Source organism: Corvus kubaryi, unplaced genomic scaffold, assembly GCF_017639235.1.
Source record: "Corvus kubaryi isolate FWS band 111438036 unplaced genomic scaffold, C.kubaryi_AGA036_p1.0 split3-73, whole genome shotgun sequence".
NCBI lineage: Eukaryota > Metazoa > Chordata > Aves > Passeriformes > Corvidae > Corvus > Corvus kubaryi.
Window position 1 is genome coordinate 28,760,657 of NW_024582091.1, and position 23,323 is coordinate 28,783,979.

At 39.9% G+C, this 23,323-nt stretch overlaps 1 protein-coding gene across 2 annotated transcripts in view; it reads left to right on the forward strand.

Annotated features, from left to right (window-relative positions):
- Positions 1 to 16,973, forward strand: part of NT5DC1 (5'-nucleotidase domain containing 1) — a 131,107-nt gene extending 114,134 nt beyond the window's left edge. Inside the window, exons 11-12 of one of the 2 annotated variants that reach the window (XM_042016707.1) lie at positions 5,333 to 5,501; positions 16,730 to 16,973. In XM_042016707.1, coding sequence (XP_041872641.1) covers positions 5,333 to 5,501; positions 16,730 to 16,848 — 288 coding nt within the window. In that variant the 3' untranslated portion in view covers positions 16,849 to 16,973. The remainder of the gene's footprint in view (positions 1 to 5,332; positions 5,502 to 16,729) is intronic. The other variant, XM_042016708.1, reaches the window with a different exon arrangement.
- The last annotated feature ends 6,350 nt before the right edge of the window (positions 16,974 to 23,323 follow it).

The following is a 23,323-nucleotide window of genomic DNA, read 5'->3' on the forward strand; positions in this document are numbered from 1 at the left end:
CCTCCAGCATGTCCCATGTGGGTAGGAACTACAGCGAAGCTTCACTCTCCATTTGGAGTGTCTCTTCATTTCATATGCTACTAAATAAGTAGGTCATTTTCTTCTAGTTGCAGCAAGATACATTTGCTTCTCACACTTTGCTTTGTAAAGCACTAAACTTTATTTTTCTTTTAAAATAATTACTCTTTGTGGTTAAAAGTTAACTTACCAATAGAAAAGATTTGGGGGGTGCTTTTATACTAGGTATGTTTTTAATCCAAGTGTTGTAAAAGATCCTGGTTTTAAAGGAGGAAAGGGTATCTTCAATGGGACTAAAACAATATGGAAGTGCTATTTATATCTTTATATTTTTAATAGACGTATCTCATATTTCCCCCCACTATCCTGATTTCTAAACTAAGGTCAGACAAAGATATTCCAGTCACTGAAATAAGGAAATGTATTCATTAATGTTCAGGTTTTTTCCTGGGTTGTAGAAAAATAAAAATGAAGACAAAAAAATTTAATATACTATCAAAAGAATGTGTTTCTCAGTAGGAAGGGGACGTGGGGGAGGAAGAGCTAGTGGCACTTCATAGGTTAATACAATCTAATTTATGTAATTAGTGCTTTAAAAATAACTCATTTTCATCCATAAATTTGTTCATTCTCTGACTGGAGATTCTGCTGCATTGCTGCGTAAAACTTACATCTCTATGAGGTTTGGGGGATTTTGTTCAACATGGTTTCTTAAGCATGTTCAGTATATGCTTTTGAAGCACACATTTTTAAGCAGACATATAGGAAGTTGTTCTTTTCCTGGGAGTACAAAGAGTAATGGATTGATGTGTTTCCAAGCCCACGATGATGATGTGGTTTTCCCTTGTTGCAACACCTCTGCTCGAGCGCCTGCAAGATCCATCTTCTCTATCGCAGCAGCTGTCAAGCAGCAAATTGAGACTTTTAGACAGGTGCTTGACCGTTCACTGACACTGCAGCACTCTTGATAAGAGATTGCCGTATCTCAGGGAGACACCACCCCTACCACACACAACCCCTGTTCGTTTACATCTGCTACCAGTGACAGCGAGCAAGCAAGGGAGAAATGAATCGCACTGATTAAAGGAACCTGAACCAGGGGGGCCGTGGCAGGTCAGTGGTGTTATTTCATTACCATGCTGCTCACTGGAGTCTGAACAACAGGCCACATCCATATCTCTGCAGTTGACTGGACACCACTAACTTAACAGGACTAGTTCAAAGGGACTCCCTTTACAAGCCTATGAGAGTTTTATTTTCATTCCCCCAAGCAACTTCTCCCATTAACCCTTTGGTTAAGAAGGGAGAAAAGCCAATTGAAAGGATTGTACAAAGACAGGTGTTTTTGGAAAATTAGTCACAAATAGATTAGATTTCATCTGGTTAATCAGCCTTAACATTCATTGGCAATAAAAAATACACTACTACTTTAGATTTTCTGTGCCATGCTGTGTGTGCAGAAAGGGACTGAAAGCTTAATACACGATGTAACTCTCAATTCTATCACTCTTTACAAAATACTATTAAAGTAATAAAGTATTGCTTTAATTGGCAATTGCATGTTTCACAAAGAAATTACAAAAATCTGGTTTTAGTTGTTTGACTGGTGTTTCATCACTAACAGGGAGAGGGGAAGAAAACAACCTCCTCACACACAAAGTTGGAGACTTGTAATTTCCATTTTCATTTGCAGTTTTTGTCTTTTCCCTTCAATTAAATGAATTATATAAGCCAGATAGACATAACTGTGAAATTACGGTAACAACTGCAGTTCTTTCAAGTGCATGAGTCATAACCAAATAAGCAAGAGAATAGCAAACTAAACACTATTTATGTAGTTACTTGGCTTCTAAGTAAATTGCAGCATGCAGGATGAATAAAAATATGAAGCACTGTGTTGAAACAAGATTTCCACACCCCCCCCCCCCCCGCCAGAATTGGGGGTTGGTTTGTTTGGCTGGAGGCTTTGGTTTTGCATTCTGTTCTTTAAATGCGTGATCAATTCCATCAATGAACACTCAAAGGAAAGCTGGAATTTGTCCCAGGATTTCGAGGAAAATTATTACAGAGGAGCTGTCAGTGTGTAAAAAACCTTGGGCTATATGAATGAATGGAGCAGAAATCAAAGAATTAATTGGTGGATATAGACAATAATTTTGTAGTTAGAAGGGAGAACTTAATTTTTACAATATTGCCTAGTGACTGGTTCTTTGTAGAGGTCAGGGCTGTTATCACCCCGAATTTCCATTAACTCCCTTGGTGTAACAATAGACAAGGCTGTTTACTTTATGCCTTTTGGCTCTGTTTGTCTCTTTATTCCTGATTATCTGACACAAATCTAACAGTACTTTTAGGAAAAACCTGATGGGCTGTGTGAAGCCTGGTGAGTTAAAGCACCCTGAAGTGCAGCACATTTTATTTTACGTCTGCTTATCCCTGTGGTAGTTTAGGTACAATGATGATGGGTGAAATGTTTTATATTTGCATGATGTGTAGGAGGGCAGGTTCTGTGCAACAAAATTCAGACCAATGGGTCAGTTGTCCATTTGCACACCCAGCATGGGTGTGTTATACAGGGACAGCCGTTGTTGTGGCCAGCACAGCTGTGCTGACAGAAACATCTCAAATACTTACTGTTACACCAGCAAAACTGTATTTTGAGCATTGATTTTTTTTTCTGGCATCAAGAGTCAGTGGTGGTGTTACTACCTCAGCACAAAGCATACAGTCATCAGTACCATCACTGATACAGGATGCAGTAAAGTATTCCTCATGCTCCTGCTTGGTGCAAAGGTGATGGCATAGATGGCAAATCTGCATCTAAATAAAGCCCTTAAAAATACTAACAGCTTGATCTTTCACTCCTGTCTCCTTTATGTCTTTCTTTCTTTCATCTCTTTACCAAATGTAGAAAAACTTCAGAGCTCAGCTCCCTGCTAATTTCTATTTTAGAAAGGTCATTTGTAAGCTGACAAATCACTGTTACCCAAGGGTCCTTTTAACAGATTCTGTCTATTCTGTTAACAGGCCCTATTTGTCTGCAGTTAGCAGAGCAAAGGTGATAGTAAGTATTGCAGGTGTTTTGACTTTGTGGAAGGCCCTGGAACTTGGGGATTTCTGGTACCATCCCTATTTCCCTGAAGTATAGATGTTTTCTGTGAGGCTTTGTACCCTCATCTGACACAATCAACATCTGACCTGCTGCTGTCTGACCAATATGCCTGAGAGCAAACCAATATGCTTGGGGGATTTGCATGAGAAAGAGGGATTGCTGGGTGCTTTCCAGGATCTACTGTCCTGCTGTGAGAGCAAATTCTGTGTCTGAGGACTGCAGGAGTGGCTGATGCATCTTCCAGAGCTCCTCAGCCCCACTGCTGGGCATGTGCCTCCAGACATGCGAGTAGCCACAGTAAGAGGAGACTTTTGCCTCAGTTCACAGATGTACAGATTCATGGTATGTGGTCTGTCCTTCACTGCAGGCTATGATGTGTGCTGCATGCAGATGAGATAAGGACATCTTCAGGGCATCGGTTAGGGATGGAAGGAGGACCTATGTCTGATATTTCCTAGGGATGTGGTCAAAGTTTCGACTGCTCTTTCCAGATTTGAAGTCAAGATTTAGCTTGCCAGGCCTGCCCTGTCATGTGGAGATAAGCCAGTAAAAAAATGATGTGAGTTCTCTATCAGATGACTTGATGACAAGTCTCATATCTAACTGGGTTTGGTTTTACCAAGGGCTGGGACTGTAAATCCAAAATGTAACTCCCTCCTCCTTAATAAGGAAGAAATTCCCACCGTAGAATCAAACTTCTGGAAAAATCAGTTCATTTCCTCAGGTTGCATTTTTAGTTGTCTACTGAACTAACCATCCATTTCAGAAAGCAGAACCCTCACATTTTTTCTCTTGTCAATAAACAGGGCCCTGTCTTTTGTGCAAATGCTTATGTGGGCCACTACTGGGGTTGATGTTCTGATTAATCACCTGAACAGCTGTAACAGCCTTAAGAGTTTTCTGCATCTGTCATCCAGCTGGCAAACAGGTTTTAATTCATCAGAGCATCTACACTTAATTATAACTGATGTAAAGTCTTGGGATTTGCATAGAAAGATAAGATATGGTGTAAAAATAAAAATAAAGTAACATGCTGTCCCTTTGTGTAAGGTACAAAAAAAAGCCCCAAAAACCCCACAAAAAAAGCCCAGGACTTCAGGTAAATGCTTATTTTGAAACAAAAGATAGGAGGTTTTTTCCAACTTATTTACATCAGAAGACAGAAATTAATATCTCCATTTGTTGAAATCAGTACTTCCTCCCCACCCCCAGCCATGCTCAGAGGAAAAACTGTAACTCAGACTCAGGGAAAGAGTAGCTCTGTGTTTACTGGTGTCATCTGGCTGGCTGCATCCACCGCTTCCTTTTGATGAAAAGATACAGGCCTCTGTCATAAACACCAGCAGATTCTCAAAACTGTTAGGAGAGGGGTTAAATGGAGAATAAAGTACAAAAGTTCACAAACCTGGAGGCACACGCTATGGTATCTGTTCTGTGCTCTGCAGGTCTGAGAAATTACTTTGGACACAAATGACTTTAACAGATTTTCTGTAGCGTAGTTTTGTTTCCCATTTTTTCCTCTTTCTGTAGATGTGTCCTAGCATTTTTTTTCTGATTGGTCATGGCAGTATATAGCAGGCTTCAAGATGAACTGGTAAAAAATCAGTTTTCCCAATGCTGCTTCAATGCTTTCTTTAAAGCATAATTAATCTAGATGTTGTCTGAAAATATACATTAAAAAAATTAATATTCTACAATTTTCTAGGCAATGGACTGTCTCTCCATGGATTCTGTGGCTCTGTTTTCACTCGTTCCTCAGCTCAGAAACAGATAACACAGGTGGCATAATGCATTCTTTGCAGTTACTCCACCTAGCACCAGGAAGCTCCTTTTCCCCCAGGAGGAGGTCCCAGCTGTATCACAGCCTCTCCAGCAGTGAAGGGCAGCAAGCAATTCACACTATCAAAAACAGAAAGACAGGGAAAATAGAAGGGGTTTTCTTACAAGGTTTAAAAAAATGTTTAAAGTTAACTTTTTATGTCCTAGGGAATCCACAAATTGTATAAACAGGAACTTGGGGACTTATGGGCAGAAGATTGCTATTGTCTTTATATTTTAAAGCCGCATTGCTCCTGAGATACAATATAGGTTTCCCAGAAAATCAGATAAACACTAGAGTTCCTTAAACTAATGCTTGTGGATGAATAAAGGAGTTTTTTGGGGGTTTTTTTAAGCTTACATATTTATTTATTTTTCTTTCAGGAAGATCAGCTCAAAGTTCCTTACTTTGTGTCTAAACAGTGGGGCTCTTTCTTCACGGACAGATTGCCAGGCCTGGAAAATGCAGAGGAAACCTTAGTTCACACGTGGTCCTGTAAATGTATTAGCACTTACAGCACTATTGCAATCCCTAGTCTGGAAGCAATAGCAGGTAAAGATGTTTGGTTGGTTTTATTTTCTAATGAACATGTAGTATTCATAGTAAATGTGTAGTGCTGTAGATCTGGTTTTGAGATTACATGTATCTAAAATATGTTCAAAATACTCTGTTCATATGATGCAACACTTAGCACTAGTGGCCTAAGTGACTGATTACTTTGATGTTTGTGCTTTTAATTGTTGCCTGATGCACCAGGCTTTTGGTTTGTGTCTGCAAATACTAGGTGTTTAATTGATTCTCTGTTAGAGATAGGGTGCAACATTTACCAGACTGTAGGTTAGTTCCTGAGCTTGGTCTGGACTTCCCCACTGTGTTTTGCTGTTTCTACTTTCAGTGGTGAGTTGCATTTGAAAAGAACAATGTGCAAAGCTTGTTACACTTCCCCTATCAGCTCACTGTAACTTTGCAACTGCAGTACATACCAGTGGATTACCAAGTGGTGGTGAAGACCTCCATGCGCTCAATTTACCATTTTGCATCACTGAACTTTGTTGATACCCATACCTAAAGGAATGAACAAATCATTAAATGAGTGAAGAACACAGGAAGCATTTACTTTACTAACCCCTCTGTTCAATGTCTGTTGCCTGCTTCATGCATAAGACAGGGGAATAAAAGGTTTGTTGCAAGAGAGCATTTCAGGTTTGCCCTGCAGTGACTTCTACAGCAGGACATGTGGTAGACCTTTTCTTTGCAACCCTATTTTACACACGTACTTACACTGTATGGATATCTCAAAACAGAACAATCATAGAGTGCCACAATTTATTTATGCTTCTGGTGTTTGCCATTTTGCAATCTATGTCAGTCTAAAGGGACAAAGCCCAAATATACCAAGGGAAAATGCCGACAGAAAAGATAACTTTTGTAAAACTCCCATCTAATAATACTTTTTCCAGGGTTATACTGTGGCTTGCTTTGGAAGTGTTGGCCAAGAGAGAACACATCAGTCAGCCACAGTCTGAAAGTCTGCCTCCCAGCCAGCTTCCCCCCAACCACAGCTCAGTTTAAAGGACAAGCAAGGGCTCTCAACCACAAATGTACCACCAGCTTTCCAGCTACAGATGAAAGAGTGAGAACCAGAAGGGCATATCTGAGCAGTTAGTGAGTAGGATAGCTGCCTGTCATCAGCAGTGGAGCTCTTGCAAAGCCTGTTTCTCCATTAGGAGGGACACGGTGTGCTGCCCCTTGCTGCACTGAACCAGCACTGGGGCAGGGGGTCATGTCTGTGAAAGTTAAACCCCAGTGCTAAAGGACAGGGGAGGGATAATGTTTTAAACGTGCAGCTGGGCACCAGACAGCAGACTCAAAGGTGGAGGTACGAGAACATCTCTGCTTTCTTACAGAGAGAGGTATTTCTTGTTTGCTTGTGTGGAAGAGCAGATGTTCATTATTATGGATGTTGAGGAATTCCTGACTCCTCTTGAATACCTTGTCTGACTCCTGTCACAGCAAGCTGTGAGAACCCCTGCTTTGCCAAGCCCTGAAGATCTGGCTGCAGTTGTAAGTCATATCTTAGCTGCAGCTATTTGGGAATAACTAGCTAGAAGAGATTGAAACGGGTTATGCGAGTTTGATGCGCTCCAGCTTTTCCTTTTGTATTCATCTGCTTTAATTACCAGCAGAGGACTTTCCACTGCCAAGCTGCAAAAACACAGACCTTTCCTCAAGATCCCCTGAGCCCAAGTGTGCAGCCAGACTGCCACCATGCTGACCACATGAAACCAGCTCCCAGCCAGCAATGTGAGCTCAACTCCGGCTGGCTCAGCCTTGGCAGCACCTGGCTCAGCCTGACCCAGCCAAACAAGCTGCCACTTCACTGGAGGTGTGCTGCAGCCTCCTGTGAGCTGGGGGTTGACAGTGGCTTCTCTTCCAACAATGTCTGACCTGGCTTTTGTACGCCTATGTGAGCAGTAGTAAGTGCCACGTACAAGTCAGGATCCCAACAGCTTGTGATCTGCAAAAATATTTGGTGAAATGCAGAGGATTGCTGCACTGCTTATTTGAGATTGATTCTTGTCATTTGGCTGCAACAAGTATCTGTGCATAAAGAACAGCTTAGTGTACTTCTCAAGATACATTGAAAAAGATTATTCCAAAAACTATTCAATCTTAGTCAGTACTAGCAATGTTTTACAAAAATAACTCAGTTTTCATCAAAATTCTTAAGAGAATTCTTTTCAGAGCATTATCAGAAATTACCTTGGTAATAAAACCCTTCAAGCCTTTTTGCTTCCTTTATATTTTTTTTTAATCAAGGAAATATGTAAAAAAAATTAAAATGAGCTGTACAACTGAATTGAGAAGTTGGCATAGAAACAACTCTGACAGTTCTCTTTTTTCACCGACCTGTTGTAAGTTTGGTGCAGGTGCCTTCTGATAGTTTCACCTGAAGAATTTATGCATTAAACTAAAGGGAATGATCTGAGAGTTACCAAAGAGCATTGTAGGAAAAGGGTTTCATAGGGAATGCTGCTGTTGGAGTTTTTGTCCAAAGAGTTCAAAGATGCATTAGAAGTTCTGAACTTTAATCTCACCTCTGGCAAGGAGGGTGTTACTGGAATTGCAGACTATTGCACCACAGCTCATCATCTAAACTCCCCTGAGAGTACCTGAAGAGAATGTGGCATTTTCCTTGTGCATGAAAAAGTATATTTCATTTATTGTTAAAATTGCCCAAAGGAGACCTTCTGCAATACTTTCTGTGTACTTCCCTCAGTTTGGAGTGGAAGTCAGATAAAGGTTATACTGACACTACATGGTTAATTCTCCTATTCTACATGCCTCATTCGCAAATCCATCTGTTTCTCCACTTTTCTGCTATTGAGTCTCTCCTCATTTACAACTCCCTTACAGATTTTGACCATTTTAAAGCACAATGATATCATAAAATAGATTTTCCAAACTGGGATCCATTGCCGTGGGAATGTTACTTTAGAGCTCCCATATGGAAATTAAAAGGTGGAGGGGTCTCTCTGAAAAATGAAGTTTTGCATAAACCACAGTTTCTAGTACATCCTTCTCCCCTTCAGAAGGTTAGGTATGAGCCAAGTAGAGGAGGATTACTCTTTCCTACCTGAATAATCTGAATTTTACCTTCAAAGATTGTGACCACTACCCTGTGACCATGTGATCACATTTCCAGATCCCCATGTTAATAATTGCATTTCCTGCATCATATAGGTATTCCAACAATAATTTCAACAATTTCAGAAATACTATTTCAGACAGGTTTTTTGGTTAAAAGTTCTTTGATCCCAAAATACAATGCACATATTTCAAGCTAATGCTTCACCTTTCAATCTCACTCTGTTTGGTATTTTTATAAAAGTCGCACTTCAAAAAATTCCATGAGTTTTAGAGCTATGGGGGGAAGTTTGGTAAGTTGTTCTTTTTTTCCTTCATTGCAAAGAAAAGGTTAAGAAAGTGGGCTCTAAATCGTAATAAGGAGAACATAAAAAAACTTTTTTTCTAATTTCATTATTTTTAACCTAATGTTCTAAACTTGTCTCATAACCTCTGAATAGTGAAGTTTTTCATAGGATTAAAAACTACTGCAAGCAAGAATAGGAGATTGAGTGATGTTGCATCTCAAGAGAATTTCATTTCAGAGAAGAATTAGTGCAAATGTAAATGTTTTATGGAGACAGAGTTCATTTCACACTTTGGAGATTTGATAGCCAAGCTTGTGTCATGCATGATGATAATGCATTTTTTTAAATCTTGCATGCAATATGAAATCGCATCAAGGTTTGCCCATATGGCTGCATAAGTTTTTCTTCATGCCTGATTATTATTTCAATTAGCTAGAACAAGAGAAAAATCTCCATTATAGTTTACCAAAGCTGTCTCTTTAAAGATGCTTACAGATCTGTACCCTGCCACTTTCTGCGGGAGTTTGAGTCGCCAGCCTGCTTGCTGTATAAATATAATGATAAAATTGCCAGTGAACCATGACAAAGAAGTTCATGTTTCTGCTTAGAGCTGCAAATTATCTGCACAATGGAAAGCTCAAGGCAGCCGTGACTGGGGCTCCAGAACCAGCAATGTGCAGGTCGCAGATACACAGGTCTGCCCAGCAAAGATCAGCTACAAATCACAAACTTCACACACCATCTTCCACATGTATTTTAAAGGTGAATTCCCTGGAGGAATCAACTGTTATCATGGAAGACATGAATTTCAGTAAGCATGTAGCCATATACTGATTTCTATATCCTGAACAGCATCATTTGTAATGGTTGCTGAAGTGAAACAAAAAAAACCCTCATGTTTTAGCACATTAGTTCTATGTTTCTTCATTGACATTACATCACTTAAAATCAAATCCAACTCCTTTTAAAATTAAATTAGTCCTTGCTGTAACCAGACTGATAATTGTGCTCTTATTCAAAAAATACAATAATACATAATTCCCTTAAACACATAGAACTATCTATATTATGCATTGCTAGTTATCAGTAACCTTTTATATTTAATGCCTTATCTCACAACTGTGCTTTTACTTGCCACATTCAGTGTAAGACTGATTCTATACAATAACATCTAAAGACTAAGTTTATCAAAATTCTTTGAGGATTTCAACTGCTTTGGGAATTTGCTGTTACAAACAATAGTTGCTACTACAAGGCCAAGGAGGTCATTTTTGTAGTTAAACCTTTTATGCAAAAAAAGTATTCTTATGCCTGGTGAAAAATTGGTTTAAATACACAACAGCAACATTTTCGAGGTTTTCTGGTCCTGAGGTTTCATGTAAGGAAAAAAACAGATAACAAAAATAACTGACTAGAGAGAAGATATGTGTTCTGTATGTATAAGCAGCATCTTGATCTATGTGTCAGTTGAAAAGCATCAGATAATGTAAATCTGATTCATCTGTTCCAGGAAACTAGTTTCAATGTTCTTTTTTTAAGGAAGAAAAAGAAAAACATGTCTAACACAACCAACAGATATAATCCGTTTATTTTTTCAGCTAAAAAATACAGCTGAACCAACCATAAACAGCATTTTAACCATAACAAATTATTGTCCAATAAATCAGGACTAGTTTATGAAAAGTCTTCAGGACCTAGTTACTTTCCAAATGGTCTGGAACCTCATCTTTACCACAGGATTTGACTACTTGATAATAATTTTCAGTGTAGAAAGGACAGTGTTCACTGTATTACAGTTTGTTCAGGCTTTCCTTACTCCTACAGAAAGGTGTATTGACTTGTGCCCCTGAAGACCATGTCAAATCATGCAGAACCCAAAAGATTACTTCCTAGCCAATAGCTGACAGAAATGTTCCTGCCATCGTTATTCTGCTCTATGAGATGTCAAAATACAGCCACCTCGAAAAGATTAAAGGGAGAACTCATGAGCAACTCATTAGAAAGGGGGGAACCACTCAGTCATTTCTACTTTAAAGTTATCCTTCAACTCAGGCAGCATAATTTCATTTGCAGTCTGTAATTAAAGCTATAATTGGGTTTTGACTGGATCGCAGACTTATGGGGTGGGTTTAGATTGACACTTTAAAAACCCTGGTTGTAATGCAGTGTTGAGAATTTTTGAGTGTGAAAAATAGTGGAAATAGGTAAATCACCAAGTATTGAAAATACTTGTCTGACCAGGTTGAAATTTTACATAACCTGCAACCTCACATGTACAAAACACATTGCTGGAAGCATTTATGTACTCTGGATTGGTGCCTAACATATTCCCTCTGGATTAAGATGGACACACATGCACAAAAAACTGTGTAGGCCTTGTCTTCATGTGTGTCTGTGTGGATTTTTATTTAGAGGTAAACAATGTTTGTCACCCATCCAGCGAAAAAATCAGGGAAAGGGGAAGAAAACATTCGTTTTACAAGAGAGGGGAACATGATGAGATTAACCTGTCTCGTGAGTTTGGAGAGGAAGGTTGATCTTGGTGAGTTTACCTCAAAATGTAAGTAAAGGGGTGTATCATCTCTGCATTTGTCTTAATATAGCTCCTTTGCATCTCAAAATGCAACTCCTTTTGTTATCAGTCAGAAATGCCTGTCAGCTCAAACAATTGCTTGTTTCTCGGCTAACTTCTTCAGCCTCTTTCAGAAGCCCTTCCTCCTGCCCTAAGATCCAGAATGAGTCATTCACACAGAAATTAATTAACAGATCCCTGAAAGACTAACACCTCCTAGTAGTATCTTGGCATTCTCTCAAGATTTTTTTTAGATTAAGTCTTCATCTAGAAATTTAAAAATATTATAGTCCACTATTTTCTTTTGGTCAGTTCCAGATCAAGCAAAGAACCACACAGACCTATTTTCTTACAAGATCTTCAAAAACCACTGTTAAACTAAAACAAAAATGAGAGAAATTTCCCTCACGCAGAAATAATGAGTTTTCTCATAAAAACCCAAAACAGCAAAGGAATTTCTAAGGCTTTCCTTCACTGCAGGCTCTTACCAGGCTCAGCTGCGAGTTAGTGCACGCCTTGTGCACAGCTGTTTTGTTCAGGAAGGTGTCAGTGGTCTCTTGGCCATAGGGTAGACCCAAGGTAATGTGACTTGTTATTCCCAAGATAATTGCAGTAAAACTGCATGCCACGAGCAATCGCAGCAGCCACGATGGGACAGTCATTCCATTTCCCCAGGCACTCATCCATCTGCAAAACCCTGGCAGTGGAGCTGCTGCTGCACATATCCCTGCAGTTTGCCACTTGGGCTTTTTCCAGTGGCACTGTCTTCTGTTTTAGATACCACAGAAGAGTAACCAGTGGCAAACCTCAGTGGCACCGAAGCTCTTGCTCAGGCCAAGCTCAGGCCACAAATGTCTGCCGGCAGTGCCACAGGCGTGATCCCAACCAATACACCTGTGTTGGCAAAAGCTCTTTTGTAAGTGCAATTAAAGCAGGAAACCTGCACTTTTACTGAGACTAATTTTAGTCTTTATTCCTGCCTGCCCAGGGGTAAACTGCACTGGCTCATGTCACCAACTATATCCAAACTCAGAAGCTTTCTCCTGTGGAGCATACCGATACTGAGGAGTCCCCCCTTTCCCATATGACACCGCACAGATACTCTCCTCCTCTCCAACTTTTGAGTTATGGAGTATGCAGACAGCAGCAATGACTTTCATGTAACTGACGGAATGCTTTCCTCGTGCTGACTTCACTCTTTTGGGAGCTTTGCTTTAGTACAGCAAACATCTGACCTCCTGTTTAGGAAAATCAGCCTTAGAAGTTTTTCTAAAAATAACTACTATCAGATAAATCCACTTGTGACCTTGCGTTTTTTTCTTTCTGCCTCTAGTACGCTCTCTCACATCCTGAGCTTCTAGTGCAAGTGCTGCTTTGACTGTTACAAAATAGAGATGGGTCAGGAGATAAAAACATTTAGTGTTTAAGAAAAAGCAACACGTATTACAGGTTACCAACAGACTGGCAAGTCAGGTCACTCGAAGGCACGGCCAAACTGGTGAGTTGCCCTGCAGCAATTGTGCTTACTCCACTGCTCAGAAATAATTATTAGGAGTTGTTATCATTAAGAAATCAATATTTTCTTTCAACGGCGACTTTGAAATACAAAGAAAGATTTGTTATAAAGCTTCTAAGCCAGCATTAATTATGGAAAATCCTGTAAAAGCAAAAGAATTTATACTAGCTGATGGTTTGCCCTCTGCCCCTATAACTGCCTCACCTGGATGAGATGTAAGATAGAGCTCTGCCTGTGTTTTCTGAAATTTGCCACAATTAAGCAGTTTAAAGATTTTTTCAAACTTGGGTATCACTAACAAGGTTTTAGTTCTCTTCCTTGTGCCTTTTCCTTGGTGATAATCAGGAGGATATAGTTGGATTCACTTAAGAACACAACCCTGCTGTTTACTAGGAGGCTTCTGCAGCATCTGGCGCCAGCCCTGCTCACTGGCAGGGAGCAGACCTCGGGGTGGGAGAGGGAGTTCTGCTTTCTGTAGAGCTTCTCACTCGTCATGAGGAGATGCTGCTGTGGTGTCATGATGAAAAAATGTTGGCTTTGCTTTTGTTGGTCAATCCTGGAAAATGATTCCTGACATTTCTCCTGTGTATTTTGGGAGAAATCTGTTTCAGTCGTGGACTGTGCTTTTAATAGAAAAACAATGCCATCCAGCTAAAGAGCTTAGTTAAGGTTTTATTTGTTTAATGTATTGGTTTGTTCAAGGAAATTTTAAAAAATTAGACTAGTAAGTTTATCAAGCAGGCCTGTGTCTGGATTAAATTAAAATTGTCTTCCCTTCAGTGACTCAAATACTTTCCTGATCACTCACTGAGAATATTACATTTTCCCTTCTTCTTGTGGTTTCTCTTTCTTGCTTGTGGGTGGAACTCCAAGTCTTCCTCTGATAAAAGCTTGTGGCATTCATTTAGCTTGCCCACACTAAGAGCACAGCACACGAGACAGTGAGATGTTGTTAGTTTTATAACTATGATATAAATCCACCCATAACTCCTAAGTACATGCATGGATATGGGTATACATAAGCATCAGAACACAATGTTGTAATTAATGTCACTTATATCCTGGATCTGGATAACTGGAACACAGTAACTGACAGTAGTTACTGTTCAAATATCATCATTATTTTGTTCACACCAGGGCTGCTGGAGGTCCTGTAAGGGAGATAGGGCAGGGCAGGAGCTCTTCCGAGCACAGGCTAAGGCATATAACCTGTGAGGGTTGCCCAAGCCTCATGGGAAATGCTAATAACACTGAATGGTCACCCTAAAGGAAACCAGTTTTCATCACTCACTTGCACTCAGGTTGGTGTGGGAGCACAGAAAAGAACAGGACAGGAATTTGGGACAATACATGTAATAACTGGCATTTCTGTGGATCTAGGACCCTCTATACGCCTCTTGGACCACTTGGGGCCCTCTATGTCTGATTTCTAGGAGTCTTTGGCTCTTAAAGTGAATATCTTACTTGTCTTGGGTAAAAAAAAAATAAAATTAGTCTGAGTGGAGTTACCTAAGAATGATAGAAAAATTCTGGAACTGTGATTCTCAAGCAGTTGGGTAGAGTCAGCTAGTTCATTCTTTTAGAATAGTGGCAATATTGGCTGAGTTTTGTGCTGGATTCATTACCAGCACAGGTTAGGACTCAGTACAGCCTTGCTGTCAAATCGTAACTCAGAGAGGACTACATATCTGCCCCCTGCCTAATTTATGACTCTCCATCAGGGTTAGATGAGAAGTGGGTGCCAAGATGTAAAGGTCTACCACCACAGCAGCAGCTGTGAGCATGCACAGTAGCAAACCCTGAAGAATTTACTGGGAAAAAAACACTAGGAAAACAACAACTTGGAAATAAGCAACTGGGTTTTTTTCCCGAGATTGCTTTATTATCAAATACTCTCTTTTTTTTCTTTCATGCTTTTGCAAAATGGATATGGATATTTTCTAGTCATCGCCCAAAGTCAGCTTGCTGAGACAAAAGCAATATTTAAATTGATAGACTGGGGTGTGAATAAATAAAAATGTGATTATTCTTTTTTGGAGCCTTTTGCATTGTATATAGAATGGTTTGGGTGTCTAAGCTGATTATGTAAAGCTAGTTTACCAGGAAATATCAATGAAATTACCATTTTGATCCAGCTGGTTCTTCTCCTCAGCAATAAGCAACTCAGTGGCAAGTCTGCCCTATTTGTGGTGCTCTTTGATTAAACTGCTCTTGGGAGATTCCAGACTGCCAGACTATTAAGCTAGTAAAAGCTTTTTTGTGAAAGTAACTGTATCGCATTTAATTTTTATAGCTTGTAAAGATATTTGGAACTATTTGCTTTCTTTTTCAATTTATTTTGTAATTTTTGAAACCTTTGTGTTAAACTGAGCGTCATAAATAGACTCAGCAGCCAGTAAATCCATTGGGCCTTCTGCATACTAGGAAAACATCTGCCTGTTCTGCCGTGCTCACAACAAGCTCCAGAGATTTCCCTGACTCAGACAAAATGAGAAAATTAACTTCTTTGACAAGCTAAAATCACCCACTTAAATAATTCTCTTACAATTAACTTTCTTCCTATTCCTACTTTATTCCAGCCTCTATCTGCTTTTTCAGCTTGATCTAAGTACTCATTTGCTTGCTGTATTATGTTTAATATGGGTTTAAAACTGGATGCTGTCCTGGTGCCTGCCCGCGAATCGCTTGTGAGATAGAACTGGACTTCCTGTTGTTTGTGCCGAAACTATTAAAATTGTGGGTTTCTGTTTCATAAAAGCTGCTGAGTGGGAAAAAAAAAATTGCAGCACGTAGTGACAGGATTTCTCATCCTCAAATTTAGTCCAAATTAAAAATAAAACTTGCAATTAATGACTTATTGTACAGATAAGTACAGATTACTATGAGTAATAGCTTTTATGCTTTACTTCGGTTCTAAACAGACAACCTGGAAAGGAGCTAACCCTGTTTGGGGGAAGGTTGGTTTGTTTGTCTTTTCATTTATTGGAAAGGGAATTGTTTCTTGAACTTAAGTTTTATTTATATGTTTTTTTAATTTGGTTTCTTGAACTTTGAGTATGAGGTGAGCACGGGAAGTATCAGTTTTCTGGCTGTGAGGGTGGGTGGGTCACTGTTGGCAGCAAAGACTTTTTAAAAAGTTACAGAAAAGAAAGCTTCGACTGTTCAGAGCTATTTTAATGCATTCAGTGTTCTTTACAGAATGGAAGTGATGAGTACATCAAGTTACAAGTGCAGATTTCTAAGAATGCTTGATACAAAATGATGTTGTTAACACTGGACTGCAAGAAGGTCTAAGAGCGGGTGCCTTTGGGGAATCTTGCTTCAACAGCCATGAAAACCAAAAAAGGAACTGATTCTTTGTTTTAAACATAGCCCTCTTATGAGTAGATTGCTGAGGTAAAAGAGAGGGGTAACAAATTGAAGAACTCAAAGGTGCACTGGGAGAAAAACTGCATCTAGGCTCAATGAAGATTTTTTATTAGCATTTAAGCATTAGTTAAACAATTTCTCTGACTAGCATTATTTCGGCAATCAAGGAACTGAATATCCTTTACTGCAGTTGAATAAACTCTGAAAGTCAATCCCTTGAACAGCTGAAGATGTCAAATAAATGCGTAATCATGCAATCTGATTGAATTCTGATGCTGGTGAGCAAACAGCTCAAGGTTTTAAGAAGTACTGCTATTCACCACAGGCTTATTTTTTATGTAATGCAGACTGTGTTGCTAATCAGATGTGGTATGTTTCTGTCTTGCAGATTTACCGCTGGATTACAGATTTACACGATTTTCCTCAAATAGTTCAGCAACTGCTGGGTACTACCCAAGCCCTCCAAGAGCACTGCTGCCAAATGAGGACTCCGTGACGATGAAATAGGTTGTCGGCTTTTTCCTTAAATAACCCTGTGGCCCTTACTTAAACTGCTATCAAATGCTAATTGGTGAAAATGCTGTGTGATGCTTCATAAAATAGAGTGATGGATTAAAGCAGACTCCTGTGTAGACTTGTGTTTCACTTGTTTCTCTAGTCCAGCCAGAACAGGTGAGCAATGCATCCTTCTCTCTGTCCTCTGACCACCATTACCTTTCACAAAGTGCAGTTGGCTTTTTCCATGCGCTGCCCACAGCCTTCAGGAGAAATGTAATAGTAATAGCTCATCCCAAGTTACATTCTACATTTTTGAGGACATTTTAGCTGCTATTCCTATGTAAGGTGATGCTGTTGCTACCATAAGCCCCAGGAAAGACGCAAACCATACCCTCAGCCATATCTCATTTAACAGTTACCTTGGACAGCCCAGGTTATCACCATAGACCCATGTTTTGCAGGCTCTGAGGAATTTATTCTCCCACTTTAACTGTTCTTGGAGATGGAGAAAGACTGAGTCCTAAAGAGAAAGATCATCATACTCAAAGAGGGATTTGAATGAGATTTAGGCGACTAAGTGCAGACTGATAATTCTTAAAGCCTTTATCATACTCTGTATCCCTGAAAATGCCAGACCATTCTTCAGCCATAAGGTTCCCTACATGCCTTTTCCTCTTTTAGTCTTCAGTACCTCAAGCATCAGAGCTCTTCTGCAGAAGGAAGGAAACCTGCATACAGTTCCCTTTTCTGGAGTGGATTCAAACCCACATTCTTCACCTCCCTGAGAAAACCTCCCAAGAGTAGGAAAGATATGGCAACCAGCCATCTTTGCAAAGTACAGCCTCAGCCAGGACTGAAGGCATGAACTGAAAATATGTGCTTTTTTACCTGCTTATTTAAGCAGCAGGGCTCCTGTTTTCTGTGGATTTAGGTCCAAAGACCTGTGCTCCAGCACTTAGGACAGGGAGCCCCCAGTAACTAACACAGGTGAGCAGATGCAAAAACATGTCAAATATTTGTTTAGTCAGCAGTTTTGTCACACTAGGATGGCATAATTTTGGCTAAATTCCCCTCAAACTTTAAAGAACAATAAACAGAAACTTAATTTTCTTGTTTCCAAGGAAAAGAACTCATTTTGCTAGGCCTAGACGATTACTAGAATGGATTTAGGTTATATTAACACTTAACTTGTGTCACCACAGCTCAGTCTGTATCTTTGTGGCTTCACCAGTTAAAATATTTTGTGTTAGAATCAGACACAAACACCATTCCGCCTCATTTTAGAGATACCAACCTCAGTCTGCATATCTTTTTCCTGCCTTACATAGAATGTTATTTTTACATTCTTGTGGACCAGTATACTTGCAAGTAATAAACATTTCCAAATTAGCATTAAGCATTGGTTTATTGAAAGGGAAACATAAAATAAATGGGGACAAAACTGAGAAAAACTTCCTTTAAGTCAGGGTGGATGAGGAATGAAAATGAAAGTGCCATTCTCCTCCTCATACACTATAGGCTGAAAATACTTGACTTAAGATGGTAACAGTTAGTAATAGTTGAATTTGGAAATTTTTTAATTAGCATCAATGTCTTCAGCAGCAAATCTGGCTCACTACAGCACTATGATTTGTATTAAGGAGAGAGATAACCAGATTAAAATCCCAGATTCCTGATTACAGCATCATTGAAATTCTAGCCTGAATCAAGTAATCTTCTGCAAATAATTTCTAACTAATTTGTGCTGCAAAGCCATATTGTGTACCCTCACACTTCTTTTGTTACAAATTTGGAACTGATTTTTTTAGGTTGGGGATTTTTTTCTTGATTTTCTAAAGAAAACTAATCGAATTGTTACGGAAAATCATACTGAAAATCTTCTAAGTCCGTGGGTCCTGGTGTCTCAGTGGAGAAGCATTATTTTTTTTAATGGGAAGGTGGCAGATTCTAAGAACAGCCTGAATACAAAACCCACCAGAAGAAATACATATGCCCATCTTTGGCAAAGGCTGTCACCAGCCATTTGCATTTGCTGCCAGAAGGACCTCACAGTAGCAGAGAAAGAACACAATAACAGAAAGATACTGTAAGCACAACTCCATGTGCCACCATAGTCTGTGGCTGCAGGAAAACTTGGGAAAAATAACTGAAGTAGTTACCCAAAAAGCAGAGTTCCTCTTACTAAAGACTCTTCTGTTCAACAATCTGTGAAAATTATAGAGGTCTTATTACAAAGTAGAGATTGTCAATGGAGGAATGAGGATGCAGTTGGTGCTGTGGCAAGAGGAGAGCTGTTGGAAATAACATGAAGAACCAGGGAGAAGAAATGCACATAGCAGGAAACTGGTAGAGAGCTGGCCATGTTTAATATGGCACTATAAAGACACCATCTTTGCTGTTTCCTTATTTCTGTCTCTCTTCTTTGTTTTTTTTAACCCCTGGAAATCTCTGAAATTTCTTGGATTCTCTTTTGAGAGGCCACTGAAAAAAAGATTTCTGAAGTGCCTGCAAAAATATCTTGAGCATCGGCAGGGAGACATAAAGTTGTAAAGTTTCATTAAAATCACTGTGTCTGGTTAGACAGCCCTGAAAGCCACAGTTTTGCTTCAAACCAGAGATGAATACCAAGTCTCCTTTGGTGTCTGTTTTGGTATAAAGCACATGTGTCCAGATTTTAGAATAAAGAGAATTTATTTCTGGAAAAAAACCAAATGTTCTCTGAATTTACTTTATAGCTAAGTAGCAAAATGAGAAAGGGGAGATAAGCTTGTCTCAAAGCAGTGCAAGGAGAGGTTTTGCTACAGTCTCGAACAAAACAAAACTTGACCTGCTCAGCATAAGACATATAAATACTTCAATAAATTAATACCTTTAATACTGATAGGGAAGTCACCTTTGATGCACAGCAGAGCTCAGTGCAGGTTTCCTGACTAGGGCTTCTTCCTGGGAACTGAAAGTTTCTTCATCCCCAGTGAGAAGTTAAATAAACAAACATGGGCAGATTATCCGTGGCAGACACGGGGCACTGCTGGACACAGGATTTTCTGAGACTGCTCCTTCCCCAGGCTGATGGGGCTCTCCAGCTCGCCTGAGTCCCAGGTCTGTGGTAATGCAGTAGCGATTCTTAAGGGAATTCCCAGGAAAATTTGTCTGATTACAGGCACCAGGAACCAGCATTCCCAAAACTAGTTTAAGTTTTTCCTTCTGAGGCCAAGTATGCATTAAACCATACCAAGGTAAACAACAGCAGAGTGTAAGAATATGTTAATTAGCAGAGATGCCACCAGCGGGAAGGCGACATCTGAGTTTCCTTTTTGCCACCACAGGGAACAAAACCACAGAAAGTGTAAAAGAGGCTTTTGTACACAAACTTGATGTTTCACAGCACAGTTTCTCAGAAAGTCAGGTTTAGAAATAAAGTCACCTCTGTGCAAGAAGGTAGAAGTCTCACACGCTTCACCAGAGGGATCTGACGGGAAGATGTTGCTTCTGACTTCCCTGGGAAGGGAGTATGGCATGGGGCAGCCTGCTGCTCCTCAGCAGCATGGAAGGAGCAGGACAAGTTTTACAGTACATTTAAGGGACTGACTTTTAAAACAAAATATGCCTCTTTCTGTACACATGCCTGGAGGCAAATAGCATTTCAGCTGCCTCATGGCATCAGATTTAGGAGGCAAAGCACATGGCTAAGCTACAGGAACCTTACCTCCGTGGAGAGTGCCCCCTGTAATGGTATAATGGCTAAAATGGTGTAGCCACAGACATCTATTGCTAACAATTGGCCACAAACCAGCCCTTCCAGCAAGCTGATCCAGAACCCCCAGGGGAAAGGTTCAATCCCATTATAAATCCAGTTGCCTGTAATTTTGTTTTCTGCAATTTTAAGTAAGTGGAACATCAATCCCCCTTGGTGAGTCACAGGAGGGAAAAAAAATTTTAAAAGAGGTTTTCTTCAGAATGTTTTTGGTGCAAGAAACAAATCCTGTTTTTCAGTAAGCATTATAAATAGAAATGTTTAACTGGAAAACAGAGCCTGGATTAGGGCCAAAATAAGATGGAATCCAGGAAGTGAAACAGACTCAGAGATTTCCAGCCCTAAAAGCGTGCTAGCATCTTTACAGGGCAAGCTGGGGATTTCTGTCTACAGGACTAGTGCTGTGGCCAGCATGACCGATCATTTTGCTGAATATGGGACAAAGGTGTAAGGCAAATCTTTCCAGGATGAAGTGGGTACCCACGGCCGATCTCTGGCAGCCATGGCAAGACCACAGAGGTTTTACAGCTGGCCAGATGTCACAGTTCACAGAAGGGCAAACATCTGAAGCAGCACATTTAACTTCTGCCCCACTGCAGCGAAACTGATTTAATCAGAACTGTGCTAAAAATCCCTCATGCCTCCCACTCCCGCTGCCGCAGCGCACACATGGCTCTCTCACACATGGCCATGACGACTTTTAAGTACTTGCACAGGGGTGAGAAACCATCGCAGCCACTTCAAAATGATGTGATGGCTTCCAGCCCCTTCTGAAAATTAGAGGTTGCAAGATGCAAAATGGCAGCAGCACAAATGGAGCAGCAGTGTGCACAGCAGCTCCAATAGCCCAGCTGGAGCAGATCCTCTAGCCAGAAAGGTATTTCTGCTTTCCACTGGCTACTAAATGTTGAGTAAAAGCACTTAAACACTCCATTTGATTCCGTCTTACAAGGCTGGGAACTTAGATTCCTTTTAAAAGTGAAGAAAATCATAAACCATCTTACCCTGTATACAGGAGGGAAAAAAATAGGTGTTCTTGTTGAAAATTTATGAGAGTGGTATTTTCTGGGTATATTTTAGGAAATAAGTCCATTAACTTTCAGTAGACCTTGTTCTGTTACAGCACTAAAGGAACTCTAAAAATTGGGACTCCATGTGCCTAATAAATTTACATTAAAAGATTACTTTCTAAAGCCTCCACTATCTCTGAGGAATAAAAGTACAGGTGAATATAGCAATTCTTTTCTTGCCTTATCTCAAAATAATACCTGAGAGTTTCAGTTTTCTTTCTCTATCATCCCCTGTAACCTCAGACCTCAATAAGAAATCAAATGTGCACTCTCGGGTGCTAAGCAGCCTGTAAATTATATTAATCCAGAGAAAGAAGATGCTACTATAAATTTTGTGAAAAGAAACAATATGTTATGAAATTAAGAGAAAAAATTCTTTATCTTGTTCTGACAGAGGCCTCAAAAATACCTATTGGAGGGCTGCTGTTGAAGCAACTGCAGCGATGTTGGAGACATCAGTGTTGGAGACAGCAGCAATGAACTTCTATCCCTGTTTTTTCCCTCAAAGCTGCCCCGAAAATGTATACACATGAACAGTCATCAATTAAAGGGTAGGATACCATGACATGGGAACCCAGACATGAGGGAATTATCTGCATTTCATAGGAGATCTGGAGTTTTAGGTCAATTAAATAAACTAAGCACTCTTAGGCAGTAACCAGGGAAATCTCTAGATCGGTATTGGACAGGTGATGGAAAATGGAGTATAGATGGAGCTCAAGGACAAAAAGGCTGAGGGTCAGCATGAGCTGACCATAATAGATCAACAGGGCAATAGATGGCCAGAGGGTATCAGGGAAAGGAGTTCACGTATATCTCAGAAAATAATAATTACCAAAATATATCCTACTGTGTGGGATTTTCCTCTTTCATCTAATCTTCCTCCTGTTCTTGTGCAGGATTTGGAGATAGCTGGTACATTACTGATATTAATCCATACACAAAATGAGGGGGGAAAAAGTAACCTGAAGACAATTAAATGAATTTAAGAAAATAGACTTAATAACCATTAATGTGACCATTGTTAGATAGATATTCTGCAAAAGTATTCGTATGTATGTAATAGATACTTGTGTGCACATTTAAAAACCCCTGCTGTGCAGAGCACACTGCCAGGAACTCAGTAAATATGGATTGTGCTTATGAGTGACCCATCACGAGGTGGTTACAGGGTCCCCTGAAATACTCAGCAGCAGCGCCCCAAAAGCCCCAGAACAACAGACAAAATAACCAATTATTGATGCAGACTAGTGCAACAACTTCCTGAAGGCCCTAAAACTAAGAGCAGTGGTGGAGCTGCCTTTAAGGAGAAGGTATGACTGCAACAAGAGCCACCAGTTGTTGAGCACCATTGCTTTAGAGTCAAGTGTGAAGAATTGATCACTACAGTACACTCTAGTGATAGGTAGGTATAGGTAAGTATTATGCTTAAGCAGAAATTAATTTTTCATGCCTTGCTTTGTGTTTGATCTAATACCTCACCCTTGAGTCTTGGCTGCAGTAAATAGAATGGAGTAAATCAGAGGGAGAAGATTACAAAGAGAAATGGAGAATCAGCGACAAGTTCAAATACAGTCTCTGAGACAAACCTTTTTCACGTTCAAGTCTCTAAGGAAGAGGAGAGAGACATGGGACTATGAAACTCTACAACTGGGGTGGG